At 37.5% G+C, this 15,547-nt stretch overlaps 1 protein-coding gene across 1 annotated transcript; it reads left to right on the top strand.

Moving 5' to 3' along the window:
- The first annotated feature begins 10,470 nt into the window (after positions 1–10,470).
- Positions 10,471–14,395, top strand: LOC148367434 (uncharacterized). Its single transcript, XM_088334893.1, has 3 exons — positions 10,471–10,483; positions 11,670–12,222; positions 14,152–14,395. Exons 1-3 carry the CDS (start codon positions 10,471–10,473, stop codon positions 14,393–14,395), a joined length of 810 nt encoding a protein of 269 aa, XP_088191019.1.
- The last annotated feature ends 1,152 nt before the right edge of the window (positions 14,396–15,547 follow it).

The following is a 15,547-nucleotide window of genomic DNA, read 5'->3' as shown; positions in this document are numbered from 1 at the left end:
AAAGAACTGTTTTAATTGCAGCAATGCTTTGTGTAAAGGTAGCTCAAACTAGAATAGAATAGAATAGAATAGAATATACCTTTATTGTCATTGTTACAAATGGGCTAACATATTGTGACAACGAAATTGGGCATGACACTCCAGTTTTACACATAGTGAGGGTATGAGCAAGAAGATAAAGGAACAGAGAAGATAATGTTATAAAACAAGGGGAATAAGGCTATAGTTATAATTTACATGGTATTTACACAGCAATGTCAGCATGTGGGATGTTACATACAGGGTTGTCGTGATAACGTTGTATCGTAACGGTTGTGCAATATTGCATTTGGTGCAAAGTCATCATGGTGCAAAAATAGTCCGCATATACATTGGTGCAAGCATAGACATCATAGTGCAAAAAAAGGAAATGGTCAGACATTGTGCAATTTGAGCATTAAACGTAGTGCAGTCGACATGTGCAAGAACAAGACTTGAGTAACATTATATTCGTATGAGGTAGTGTTGGCACGAGTTTTCAGTTTTTGTGCGGTGTCTGTTGAGCAGTGAACAAACATAGTGCAGACAGCATGTCAATGTAAACTAATGATTTACTTGTGTTTAGAACAGTGGAACGTGATTTTATGATTTTATGAGCACTGTAGTTTTGTAGAATTATTGTAGGTCTATTTTTTTTGTATTCTTGTCACAATTCTGCAGTCGATATTTTCTGGTACTTCTGTAGTACTTTCGAAGTATCACTGTAATTTTATTTTTGTGGCATGTTTTTTTTTTACTATTTCTGTAGTAGTATTCGTGTTGTAAATCCATTGTAGTATTTTTGTAGTAGTATTTGTGTTGTATTTCCATATTAGTATTTTTGTAGTATTTCTGTAATATTTTATTGTATTTCCATAGTAGTATTTTTGTAGTATTTCTTTAGTATTTAAGTGATGTTACTATCGTTGTATTTTTGTAGTATTTCTCCCATAACATTTCTGTCGTAGATTTTTTAAGGTATTTCTTTTGTGATATATCTGTAATGGTATTGTGGATAATACTATTACTGCAGTCCTATTGTTGAAGAATTTCTGTAGAAGAATTTCTGTAGTATTTTTATGTTAGTTTTTTAGTTGTATATCTGTAGTACATTTGCAATATTACAGTAGTTGTATTTTTGTTGTATTTCTGTCGTGATTTTTCTCTAGCAGTACTATGTGTCATAGTATTACTGCATTGGTATATTTGTAGTATTTCTGTAGAAGCATTTAAAATCATTTCCATAGAAGTATTTTGGTAGTTTTCTTTTAGTATGTTTGTAGTATTTCCACAGAAGTATTTTTGTTGTATTTCTTCAGTATTTTTTTAACTTTACTGTAGTTGTATTTTTGTAGTACTTTTGTAGTAGTATTTTGGAATTGTAGTATCATTTTTGTAGTATTTCTATATTATAATTTTTTCTTTTCAGAATGAAAGAAAAATAATATATTTGTTCCCTATTTTTAAGCACTTAATATGATATTTAGCTTTGAAGAAATGTTGTCATATTTTTTTGTATTATTTTTGTTGCAGACACACAAAGGGACAATGGGGAAAAGTTGGCACAGAAAAAATATATTTTTTCTATTTGTAGTACTTTATTTACTATACCATATATACTCATTATATTTTGACCATTTACGTTTAGCAGGACGGATGAACGTAGTTTGCCCTCCACTGTGTTAGAGAGATATTTGAAAAGACAACAAAAACAGATGTAAAGTAGGTCGTTCACAAAAACTATTTGACTTTGGCAGGTAATCACTTACACCCTCTTTTTCCCCCCCGCACTCTGAAGGCCCTTTTTGTAGCCGTGGATTTGCCCTGCGAGGACGCTGAAATGTAGAGAAAGCGCTCTGTTCACATATGCAAGCTACTATTGGGCATCTGTTTAAATGTAAATGACACAGGGCTTTTTCAGATGTGCTTTTGATAAAGATCTGATATTGGAGTAAAAGCCATGCGGCCTTAATTGTAATGAGAGGGCATCCTCCGGGGGCCTCGCTTGCTAATGAAGAAGCTGCTATTCATCTCCAGGTCTTTAGATCAACATTCTGTCCGGCTGTATTTTGCATATACATCATTTGATACCTTCATCTGCACATACTAATGTACTGACCAGTGAAATAGAGTATCGAATAAGCAACGAACAGGGTTCGTACACTTGTTTCATGGACAAATTCAAGCACTAACGAAGCCATTTTACTAATACCTCCAGTACTCTGCATCTTGGTCTCTGTTCTCTTGGACGCGACGCATAGGGGGTAATGACGCTTCAAGTCAAGTCATGTTTATTTGTATAGCCTTTAATCACAAAGAGTCTCAAAGTGCTGCACAGACCACAGATTATTGCAAACCACGGACTATCATTACACCATCCCCTGATCTAAAACCTACAAGAGGGCAAGGAAAAACTCAAAAACCTCAACATGAGGAAAATGAAGAAACCTTGAGAAGGGACCGCACTCGAGGTTATCCCCCTTCTTGGATGACCAGGCTGCAATGGATGTTGCAATAACAAATAATCCACAGATATTGTCTACATAAAATATAGGTTATTCATATGCTGTAGAATAGAAGTGTGTTTTAAACCTGGATTTAAACAGTTCCACTGAGATGGCAGATCAAATCTCAGGGGGAAGAGCATTCCACAACACTAGGGCCCGAAAGGAGAACGCTCTCGAACTTGCGGATCTCTTCTTGGCTCTTGGGATCACTAGTAGACCAGCATTTTCAGAGCAAAGGCTCCAGACCCGAATTTAGGGGGTAATTAAATCTGAAAGATGACAATGCCATACAAACTGCTGTTAATCAGGAAGGAAGAAGAAATGCAATGGAAAATTGGAGTCACCAGAGCAGGCTTTTCGATTTTAAATTGAATCGTCTTTATTGTCATTGAAATCAACATCTTGTGTTTGATGTTCTGCAACAGACAGAAGAGAGCAAATTATATCACAGGGGCAGGTTGTACCGTTTGTGTATGTTGCGTGGGCGTGATTGCCTGTTAGCGCGACTGTGATAGGCTGGTGTGTGCTGTCAGTCAAACATCGGGGTGGGCGCACAAGTCATGGTGACCACCAAAATAAATTGCTAAGCATGGCGACAGCTAGCTTTTAGTGGATCTTTACATTAAAAAGAAGTTCATCATTTAAAACAGACTCTAAGGGAAGTCGGAAGGGCGCAAAGAAATGGAGATCACCAGCAGCTGCTTTTTAAAGAAACCTAATGGCGGTCAACCAAAAATGGCCTTCTTCAGACACCTTTGGCCTCATATCACACTGCTCAAGAATCTCTCATATTGTCTCCAAGCCACACTTTTAACTTCAAAGTCCCTCTCACCCCTGTGTCTCTGGAGAAAAGGCGGCAGTCGGGCTGGGCCGTGCGTCTGTGCTTAACTATGACCGCAGGCTGCACCTACCTCCCTGTTCAAGGAGAGAGTGTGCGGCGAAGGTTCAGTGGGTGGGGGGCTTTTGGGTGTCCTGTTGCTCCACAGCACACCGCCTTGTTTCTTGCTAACACATAACGTGTCCCTTGAAACAGAGAGTCATTATGCAGCCGCTACAAGGCCACACTTGTTGAGAACAGAGGGTGTGCATTGCCAAGTCTACATAGGTTAGCAGTGTACTGAGGTGTGCTTGAACCGGTTGACTGTAAGGGTGACACGTCCAATCAGGAGCAAACATATTTTTCTGCATTTTGAGGGAGAAAATCCCTGAAATTTCCAGAGGAAAGCCAGGTGTTAAGTTTAATGACTTGTAACTTTGTAGGATTGACCAATTACAGTAAATTCTTGTCTTTGCAGGAGTTGCGTTCGAAAATATTGCCACGATAGTCTAAATCTGAGAAATAGAAACCTTTATTTGTTGAATAGCTATTACCGTACTCTATTATACGTTGAAACAAAAGAATAAACCCGATTTACTGGATTGAGCGTTTGTTTGACAAATAAAAGTTACTAATAACTTCTGTACTGTCAAATTATAATCATAAGCATAATATTAAAACTTTATTGCACAACCGTATTGAGGACACGATCCACTTTACTTCACATGATACTTTGTCGCCATGGTATGGAAAACTGCCTCAGTCACCAACCCAAAATGTTCTAAGAGCCATATTGGGCCGACAAAAATAAACAAAATAAAATGTCTGAGCTGCAAAAAAATAAGAACCTTAAATAAACCTCATAAGGAGGAAACACATACTGTATCCATGTTCATTGGTAAGCGTTAGAAATGTGTCCTGTTAGCCCTTTTACAGAAAACACATATTTTTCCATCATCAAACATTTTTCCAAAACATAAAGTAGATTTGTCAAGCTGTTTTTTGTATGTGTACAACTCAGACCACTAGGTCATTGACGGAAATGCAGACAAAAACAGAAAATGAGTGAGGCGACCAATCAGAACACAGAACACAATGCACAATGAAAATCTGTGAAGTAGCGAACATGTGATGAGTAAAACGTGATCCCATAATGGATTACTGTATAGTGAATCAAAATTGACTTCAGTAACGTGGTAGAGCTAGAATAAATTATTTTTTAATAACAACAAAAAGGGTCTTTATTTTATGTTGGTTGTTGGACCTGTCTTTACCCATATGTTTGTTTTAAACTTTAGATTATTTTATCATTAGTGGATTAAGTTTAAGATTTGTTGCATATTTTTTGTAGTTAGACTTGTTTGAGCTCTACGTTTTGGTCTTGTCTTAAAGGGACAGTGTGTATCATTTGACCACTAGAGGTTGCTGCATTGAGGTGCAAAACTCACTCAATCATTGAACAGTCAAAATAAACCAGTTAAGACATCCAATGCCAAACATTACAGTAACTTATTTTCTCTCCATTTTCTTTGAATAAATGTGTTGTGTTTGGAAATCATCCCCTGTCATTGATGATTTTAATATGTAGGCTGAATGATTAAGAATAAAATCAATCTAAAAGTTTGGAGATGATCTTCTTTTCTCGATCCGGCCCGCTTCAGAACAGAAAGTTTGTATCTGGCCAAGGAACCAAAGAGAGTAGAACTGCCTGCCTTAAAAGAAGGCTGGTATTGGCACAGGTACTCGCCCATTGATCCTACTTGAGAGTACTACCCTGGGATATGCCTAAAAGAAAAGGCGGCCAAATGAAAAATATATGGAATTAAACATCCTGAATCAGAAAAACAGCATGTCAAATAATTCAGTGTATTAGTGTCTCTGATATGAGTCCAATTTTTAATCGTCGAATGACTTGATTGTTTAGTCTTTCTCTTTTGTGTACAAGAAAGAAACCTTCTGGCCTTGCTCTTTGCAAGCTTAGGTCTGTAGGTCTGTTGCCTGTTGAATTTCTGTTTGAGCTCAAAGGAAACAATATACTGGATTGACTTTATTATGAACAAAGCCTTTGTCTGAGGCGCTCACTCGCCGGACAGGGGTCCGGAGTCAGCGAGCCACTTTGAACATAGCAGGTCAAAGACATCACAGAATCAACAAGCTGGTTCACATTCCTCTTGTTACCTCGCACAGGAGGCCCATCACATTTTTCCCTTTTGATTATTCTCTATTTCTCTAAAGGTCTGCGTGACACCATGAATCATCTCCAGGATTTTTATACTCTTAACAAATAATTATGCCCTCTCAGATTGTGTCCAAGGAGGACAAACGTGGACAGCACAGAGCTAAAGACTGGTTGTAGGCTGAAAGCAAAACTCGCACCACTCATTGCAGATCCACAAAGAGGTGCACATCGATAAGTAGACCCAAAAGGAGCCGGCCACAGAGAATGCTGAAAATCACAGCTTTGTTTAAAGCCTGTGAAGTCCTTCAGTTTCTTTTTCAATGTTGATGTTTTGACCATGTGTAAAAGGTACTCAAGCACTTCTCTCCAACATTTCAAAATCAGCGTGACGTTTTGCCTAGTTGTGATTTGTCCCTTTCTGTTGCCGTTTACAGGTGCCACCTCAAACTTTCAATCATGTAACTCAGAGAAGTTAAAACAAATATCAGGGGCTGTTTCTACTGCTTCTGTCATTCGTGTTTTGATGAGCTGACGTGCTGCTGCAGTGCCTTTGGCAAGGTGTTCAACCCTAATTAATAATAACACTATTTAGGACCAGCTATGTTCTTCAAGAACATGAGTAAATATGAAGGTATGGCAGTTTACATTTTACCCCTATTAGCCACTCAGCCTTAAGTAAACAAACAATACATGAGGGATTAGTATCAATCTCTGATGGAAGATGTATCCTTTGACTGCAGGCTATTATTGCTTGGAGGATCCGCTGTGTGGGAGCAAGTATTGACAGCCTTAGTTTGATGATATCTTTTCGAATTAGAGGGGGCCAACCAGCCCGTCCAAGCACAAATGAAACATCGGGTTGATCTCATGCTGCCCTTTTAGTATTCAATCAAACCCAACAATTGGAATGATTAAATCATTCACTGTTTGTTTTCGTATCTTCTACTATTTTAGAACACTTATTCAGTACATCTAAGGGGAATTTTGTGCTCTTTGAGTGTTTTTTTAATTGCTTTCTCTATGATTTACACATAAAAAAGTCCTAAATAGGACAAAAAATATGGTCTAGAGCAGGGATGCCGATTTCTGTTTGGCTCTGGGGCCAGATCCAGACTTTCTATTTTCAGGTGGGTTGTATCAAAAAAAATATGTAAATTCCAAATTTCTAGCTTTGTTTTTCTGTAATTTGTTTTATCATTCAGCCTACATAGGTAACCTTCCCCACATAGCATAATGACAGGTGGCAAGACAATTAACAATGTTAATTGGTTTGTTCCCCCCTTAATCCCATTCTGGTCCAGCTAGTTTTGTCAACTGGACATTATGTTATTACCTATATTTCATGTTGATAATTTCTGTGTATCGTCTGTTTATGCCCTTGCAAAATCCGTTGTAGCCTGGTCATCCTGGAAGGGGGATTATCTCATGTGGGGACCCTTTGTAAGGTTTCTCTATTTCCATGTTTTTGAGTTTTTCTTTGCCCTCAAGTAGGTTTTGGATCAGGGGATGGTGTAGTAGTCTATAGAGCCCTTTGAGACTTCTTGTGATTAAGGGCTATACAAATAGACATAACTTGACTTGACTTTACACATAAACCAACTCACTACACAGTAGAAACTCAAGTGGGAGCTATGGAAAGTCAAGTCAAGTCCTTTTTATTTGTATAGCCTTTTATCACAAAACGTCTCAAAGGGCTGTACAGAACACAACAACAAAAATATGTGGTTTTAAGCTCCAAAGATTGCACAAGTAAAGAAAGAAAACAACGAAATGTGTTTTTTAATTCACATTTCAATGTAAGCTGTAAAGTACAAAGATGTCTTTTATAAGTAGTAAAGCTAACTTTTTCTAGTCTAGTCCATCAACAAATTTGTTTTTTTTTGGTTTAAATATTTGAACATGAAAACATTCCCATTATGAAAATGATATATAATATGCTTAAAAATCTGTCTCTTGTTAGAGTACAACAAGTCATTATTATTGTTATTCTTTTCACTTTTTTTTAACTTATTTTCTGTTTGTTCCGTCAATACTTCTGCAGTTTCATCCTTTGCTACTTTGTTTCATGATGAAACAGTTAAACACAACAAACTTGAAACATTTATGCCAATTTTGTTTGTTGTAATAAAATGTTCAATTAAAAATGATTTTGAAAAATGTAAGATAACTTTTTTTTATAAAAATGGTCTTGGCACCCTCTGCCAGACCAAAGGGGTACTACAACTATGAAAAATAAACAGTTTACCTCAATTGCCGTATTTGTTTGAAAAAAAAAAAAGAAAGAAATGGTAAATGGTCTGCATTTATGTAGCGCTTTTCAAGTCAATGAAGACCTCCCAAAGCGCCTTACAATGTGCTTCACACTTACCCATTCACACACACACACTCGCACACCAATAGCGGCCATGCAAGGCGCCGACCTGCTTATTAGGGGCATTAGGGATTCAGTGTCTTGCCCAGGGAGAATCGAACCTGCGATCTCTTGATCCCAAGACGAACGCTCTCCCTCCTGAGCTAGTAGTACATGGGCAATAAGATTGACCTACTAAAGCTGAGAGTATATTCCCCACGTACCGCAATGGAGGGGGCCTGTCCATGGGTCGTGCACTGCTGTAGTGGCTGGAGGGGTTAAGCGGGGGCTTGAGGGTTTGTATTCCGCCAAAGTGCAGTGATTGCGGGCCTCAACTCTCCGCCCGGTCGCTCTTTCTACCTGCGGCAGCCTGCAAATCGTCTCGCCAGTCTGTTCCCTGACATCGATGGAAACCATGTCCCACCTTTGTCTGCGGCCCGTCTCTCCTTGGTCCCATTCCGGTCTGGCTGCCTTTGGAACATAAACCCAGATGCTGGGTACGCAACACCTTCTTAAAGTCCGCATAATGTTTTAGATCACATTGATATTTTTTTTTACTAGTACTATGAAATTAACTTATTAGCGCTTTTCGAAATTCACTGCCTTCAAGCGGACGGAGAGAGCATTTGGTTTGCTTTTATTTTTAAAAATCATAACTTTTGATAAAACTGACTTAGAGACTCGCTTCTTTTTTTTTTGTCATACTGGGAAAATCATGGCAGGCCGGATTCAATCATCCAATAGGCCCAAAGGTTGTTAGTTTGACATGCCTGGTTCATATACATGTACTTGTAGCTTTTTAGACGTTTTAACATTTACAAAATTTCGCCTTTAATGAGGTCGGATTCGAACCTTTTAAAGAGTTGTAAACATGTTTATATCAGAAATGCTGTGCCATCAAAAGTGGATCTTTGTGTTAGTGTCATGCGATATGTTCATTATAAGTCCATTTCACCCTCTCTTAATCACACTACATACTGTATGACATGACAAGAAACAGCCTGGAGCTAAAAAGGTGTGCATAATGTATAGCTCCAGGTCAGACTACCCGATGAGGTCTGCAACCAAGGTGCATTATTGTCTCTTCTCAGTTCTGTTGTAATGTTTGTGGCGAAAAAGACACAGTTGTCAATGATATGTTGTCGAAAGTATAGATACATTGAATATTGTTAAGAATCCTATTAAAACAGCCACACTGTAAAAAGCACCCCAACAGTAAATCAAAGCAGAGGGTAAGAAAATAAGTATTTATCGTGCTGTATATTTCAAATTCTATATTAAACATTTGAAAACATTGCCATTTTAGCGCTAATGCTACAACGTCAATGTATCCTACTCAAATACTGTTGGGAAATTAGCATCTACTTTAGGATTATTTCTTCAAACAAATGCTGTTGAAAGAACTACGAACAGATAAGAAAAAAAATCCAAAGAACATGTTCTCAATTTATTATAAATGTTATATTTTGAAATAATTTAGTGACAATGTTTTCTGTTGTCATCGTTAGGACACATGGCACACCACTGACCCTTGAGGAGCCAAATTGCATATGAATAACCAGAAGCTGTTTTCAATAAATCTGTTAGTTTACAGTATACTCCTTCGATTTACCTGCAAATCTTATTTCTCACCGTTTTTTTCTAACTTTGGTTTAAGCATGATGTACTCTATATACTGTCATGTAAGCCAACAACACATAAAAGCAGACCCACTGAAACTGCTTTAAAATGGCCACACATTAAAATAAATTAAAATGATCATTAAAACGTGTACCAAAATAATGATAATTATTTAAATGTTAAGATAATAAAAATAATATGCCAGTAGTAAAGATAAAAAAAACTATTTTGAGGCAGAGCTTTACATCGAAAATAAATTCAGCAATTAACTCTGAGGAAAGTCAGAAGAGCGCAAAAAATGGTGATCAACTGCGGCTGTTCTGAGGATTAATGCCGGGTCCGAGAGGAGACTGAGGTGGCTTTGAGATATACATGCCGCATGTCCAGCCTATTGCTATCAGCTACATAACAACTTTCACAAGCCAACCCTGCCAAGCCTGTATCTCACCAACATCAGATGTATTATCTATGAAACCGATGACCTGGAGCTACAACTTGTGGCAAACCACTACATTCAGGACGGTTGTATTTTAATCATTGCAGAAATAACCGAGGCTAACGTGGAGCTAGCCAGTCACCCTCTCAACTGTTTTCTTACAGTAAAAGGATAAGCCCTCCTATTTCGTTGTACTTTTGTGAGAAAAATTGTTCACACCTCACATTGTTTGTTTACTGTTAATAGTGTCAACAAAATTGTTCAAACAAAAAAAAAAAAAGAAATTTTTGTTAGAATATGAAATGGTGAAATTGTGAATGTGTTTAATTGCTGTTAAAAGTGTCGATAAAAAATGTTCAAATGTCATATTGTTAGAATATGATATAATGAAATTTTGAATGTGTTTAATTGCTGTTAAAAGTGTCAATAAAATTGTTCAAAAAAAAAAAAATCCAGACCATTCATTCAACTGAAATTAAGTGCTCTGGGATTTTATTTGTAGAACTATTGTTATTTTGTTACAGTTACTCTCAGTAAGGAAGGATGGCATCTCGAGGTAAGTTTGCCCTTGGGGCTTTTATGAAGGGGTGTCGTTACGTGGCAGATTTTTATGTTTCGCAGGGGGTTTTGCTCCCCATGATCCAGGCTAACCGAGGTAATACTGTACTGATTTTTTAATTTTTTTTATCTTGTTTAATGATTTCATTTAATTAAATCATTACTGTCTTTATAAGTGTTTTTTTGTCTTTTGTAATCCCCTTGAAATTAAATGCATATGATATTGAACATTTAAATCGGTATCAATAGGTATTGTAGCATATAGCATCAAGACAACTCTTGTCCAGGTAGCAACCTTCAACAGTGATCATTCTTTCACATATTCATTTCTGATCACATTTCAAACAGCGTGTGTGACGCAGGACGGTTTGTGACAGCTGACTGTGACACTGCAGGTGTTTAAACTGTGCTGATGTAATTGGTCACAAGGGGAGTAGAAACAAGAGCTCCCCAGTCCTTGATTTGATCCCTTGGTTATTGATTTCTCAGTCTGCTTCTAACGGAAATAATTGCCACATGTAATGTATTATTCAATTACAAGACACTGCTCTCAAGTTTGGGTTTGATGGTCTTTTTGAATCACGAAGACCTATAGATAATTCAACAATGTCGGTCCATTAAGCAGAGCGAATATTAAAGTTATGCGTTAATCCAGCCCATTTATTAGGAACTGTCGCCCAACTTTCTCATTTTCAGCCTTTGTGTACTTGAAAGAAACTGTCTATCTTGGAGTTCGCTTGAGGAAAATGCAGTTATTCTGCTATGAAAAATTGGTTCAGAAGAGCTCCAGTTCTTTCAGAAATTGTATGTTATAATGAAGTTGGATTATACTGTATAGGAAACACAAAAAAATATGAGTGAACAAAGACTAAAGCAGGGTTCACTGCTTAAATGATAAGTATTTGAACACCCTGCTATTTTGCTAGTTCTCCCACTTAAAAATCATGGAGGGGTCTGAAATTTTCATTGTAGGTGCACGTCCACTGTGAGAGGGATAAACTAAAAATAAAAATCCAGAAATCACAATGCATGATTTTTTAACAATCTATTTGTGTGTTACAGCTGCAAATAAGTATTTGAACACCTGTGTATCATCTAGAATTCTGACCCTAAAAGACCTGCTAGTGCACCCATTAGAAGTCCACCTGCACTCCATGTATCATCCCCAGATGCACGTGTTTAAGGTTGTAAGCTGCATAAAGACACCTGTCCATTCCATACAATACGTAAGACTTTAACTTGTAGCAGGGCAAAGACCAAAGATCTGTTCAAAGACACCAGAGACAAAATTGTACACCCCCACAAGGCTGGAAAGGGCTACGTGGCAATTGCCAAGCAGCTTGGTGAAAAGAGGTCCACTGTTGGAGCTATCATTAGAAATTGGAAGAAGCTAAACATGACGGTCAATCTCAATCGGAGTGGAGCCCCATGCAAGATATCACCTCGTGGGGTCTCAATAATTCTAAGAAACATCAGGACTCAGCCCAGGACCACACGACAGGAGTTAGTCAATGACCTGAAAAGAGCTGGGACCACCGTTTCCAAGGTTACTGTAGGTAATACACTAAGATGCTATGGTTTGAAATCATGCATGGCACGAAAGGTTCCCCTGCTTAAACTAGCACATGTCAAGGCCTGTCTTAAATTTGCATATGACCATTTGGATGATACAGAGGTGTCAAGGGAGAAGTTTTTGTGGTCAGATGAGTCCAAACCTGGTGAAAGACTACAGGAAATGTTTGACCTCTGTAATAGCAAACAAAGGCTACCGTACCAAATATTAACATTCATTTTCTCAGATGTTCAAATATTTATTTGCAGCTGTATCACACAAATAAATCGTTAAAAAATCATGCATTGTGATTTTTGGATTTTCATTTTTAGTTTATCTCTCTCACAGTGGACATGCACCTATGATGAAAATGTCAGACCCCTCCATGATTTCTAAGTGGAGGAAATGGCAAACTAGCAAGGTGTTCAAATGTTTATTTTCTTCACTGTAAGTCTTTCCAGAATAGCAGCGACTATGTGCATTGATGAACAAACATGTAAACATTTACAAATTTATGCTACATTGCTTTTTTGGTCTATAAATACACCATTTAAACAATCGGGTTTTGAAATGTGTGGAATCAAAGCAAAGTAATAAATGATGTTCCTTCTAAATCACTACTTTTTATCATACGTATTGAAAAACTATTTTCACTAAGTTTGATGAATATCGTGATAAATAAAATAAATACTTGATAAAATATCAATAGCCAGTTGATTGTTGGGGACACTGGGGACAAGAGTGGCACCACATATTCATCAGTGTTACTTTTTAAAAACAGTTTTATGCATATCATCATGATATTTTTAATATTTTCATTTCGTGGGCTGGATGAAAAATCTTGACGGGCCACATGTGGCCTGCAGTGTCGTCGTTGAATACATATTTTAAAGGGACTGCATGTACATTTCGGCCACTAGATGTAGCTGTATGGTGTAGTGCAAACTGAAATAAGTGCTAAAAAGCACGAGGAAAAATACAGACCACAGAGACTCATAGAGACCAAAACCATTTGGGGACCCGTAGCACCAAGATGGTGGACACATTTGTCTGCTCCCTTTAGGTGAAGCACATGTTATGTTAAATAAATATTAATTTCTTGACTTGCAAGTATTTTTAAAGGCATGTTTATATGAAAGTTAATCTATTTGGGCTTATTTTTAAAATCAACGTTGTTCTATTTTAAACGAATACAATTTTTTTCCCGTAGGTGTTCTTTTTGGGTAAGGATTCGCTCCCCCACACGAAACAAATGGTCCAGGTTTCAATTGTAACCAGTAGCACCAGAAGCTTCCTGTTCTGACACAGATACAGCACCTTCATCATCTGGTCGCTGTTGTTTTTCGGCATCCTGCTCTTCAGAGATTAGCCATATATTTGCATTGATGGGCAGAGGTGTGTGTGAGACTGATACCAGACCCTAAAATCACTGGGGAAAAACTTGTGCGTTCCAAAATTTAAAGTAGCCCTATTTTGTTCAGATTTGCATAAAAAAATACGCATCACTTGTGGCTTTCTTTAAAAACAAATGTTGTGGCGATGATGTAATGTCCTTTGCTTTTGTAACATATGAAATGCTCAAAAGCTCTTTGTCCAGTAAAGGACTTTGCGTTTCTTATATTTTTGTATCTATATTCAAATAATTTTTGTATTTGAATGATTAAATACCTAAATGGACAAAACATGAAACTATTCCCTAAACTTACTTTGGTTTGATTCTAAACGTTTCCAAAGAGACAGTAAATAATACCCATTGTCCCTTTAAAACAACAAATAGTTTGCATGAAGAGGGTTTTATCAACAGCCAACTGTAATGAAAGATATATATTTGAACCTTTAATGCGTTACTTCAGGTGAAAATGTCACACTTCAAACACAATCCATGGTTGTTATCAATCACATGATAATCATCGGGGTCTCTTTCAGCATGACAACATTTCGATTAATTCTAGAGTTGAAATATCCATTCCTCTTTTGCTCCGCATCCCAATGTGACACGGTTTTAATGATCACCCATCCGGAGCTTGTTTACAGCTCAGCTTCCCAGTCATGTTCCGTTAACACCCGCCCATGTTAATATTTATCGTCACTTTTAATTGCTTTGATGTCGCAAGACCGGCGGAGCTGTCGGCCCGCTCGTCGGACCGGCCTCTGTCTTGTTTGCAAAGTCTTTATTACGTCCACGGTGGAGCCTCGTTCATTAAAGTTTCACGTTCCATTTTCATCACCATGAGAAGGATTCTCCAAATGCGAGGGGGCTCCATCCCTGCCAGCCATCGCAGGGGAGGCGGGCGATCCCTATCAATTAGCGGCTGTACCAACTACTGGATCGAAGATGTTAATTGCACCAATGGCTAGTTATGTGGGGAATTACTATGAATTTCATGCCACGATAATAAAAATGAATTTTTGAACAAAGAGATCTTAAAATAATATCCACCCTACCGAGAATACTCACTTCAAAAGAATAATTTAAGGCTTTGAAATGTAGCGTTGTGGTCCGAAATGTTAAGCGCTAGCCTTGTGAATATTGTGCAGAATTCTGGCTTGTTTAAGGAAAAATGAAAAAAAAAAAAACACAAAACCAGATTTAATTAACAGTTATTACTGGGTGTTTCAACTTTAATTTGACTTTCAAATATTAGCTCTTATATATAAACTTGGCTCCTGGCGTCTGCAAATGAGGTTGGGCCATTGCTCTCTAATTGGGCGTCATTGAGTCACACACTCACGTGAATAATTCACAAGAGCGAGATGTATTTAACCATGTCATTGTTTATTCAATTTGATAGACAGCACCTTTAGAGATACAAGATCAAAACATATTTGTGCTGTTGATGAATTAAGCAACTTCTGAATGTTAAGAGGCGGGGAGGGAGGCTGATATTTTTAGGTCAAACTTGTACTTGCCACCCCCATATTTAAATTGGAATATTTGATGCCAATGCTGTATGAGTGATGTGTTGTTTACTGTTATTTTGGCGGGTGTGGATTTTAAATTATACTATTATTATAATTACCCAGGCCTTGGAGGCTTACTTTAAAAGTTTATTCTGATACAGTTACCAGGTGGAAACATGTGTTGGCCTGGAGAGGGATAGACGCCACCAGGCTGTACTTGCCCAAGACACACCACAGGAAATTGTGCCCCGAAGATAATAGTGGTTAGGGGATCAACAGTTACTTGTGGGGCAGGTTTTTTCATTTGTGAGTTACAGTAGCAGGGAAACTGAATACCATAATATTGCAGTAATGCAACATCATTACTTTCGAGAGCTTTTGCATTACTTCAATACTAAATATGTTAAAAATGACAAAATTAAATTTAGTTTCATATTAATGAACAATGTAGCATAAAAAATAATTGGAGGAAACCAAGGTCAGGTGGTTGCCTGTAGTCCCACAAAAGGTGCTCAAATTGTAAATTGTATTGAGCAAAACTAAAACTTTCTCTTTCACATGGCAGATATTTGAAGTATTAGTTCACATAAGAGCATGTTAAGAAACCAA

This window comes from Urocampus carinirostris, chromosome 4, assembly GCF_059441175.1.
Source record: "Urocampus carinirostris isolate Australia breed hairy pipefish chromosome 4, RoL_Ucar_1.0, whole genome shotgun sequence".
NCBI classification, from domain to species: domain Eukaryota; kingdom Metazoa; phylum Chordata; class Actinopteri; order Syngnathiformes; family Syngnathidae; genus Urocampus; species Urocampus carinirostris.
The sequence above is the reverse complement of the archived record's forward strand: the minus strand, read 5'-3'. Positions and strand labels throughout refer to the sequence as shown.

Bases quoted from the DNA above. Each gene is read 5' to 3' on its own strand.
- LOC148367434 (XM_088334893.1), top strand. The intron at 12,223-14,151 runs GTTTGACCTCTG...TGATGTCGCAAG, and splicing joins GGTGAAAGACTACAGGAAAT to ACCGGCGGAGCTGTCGGCCC.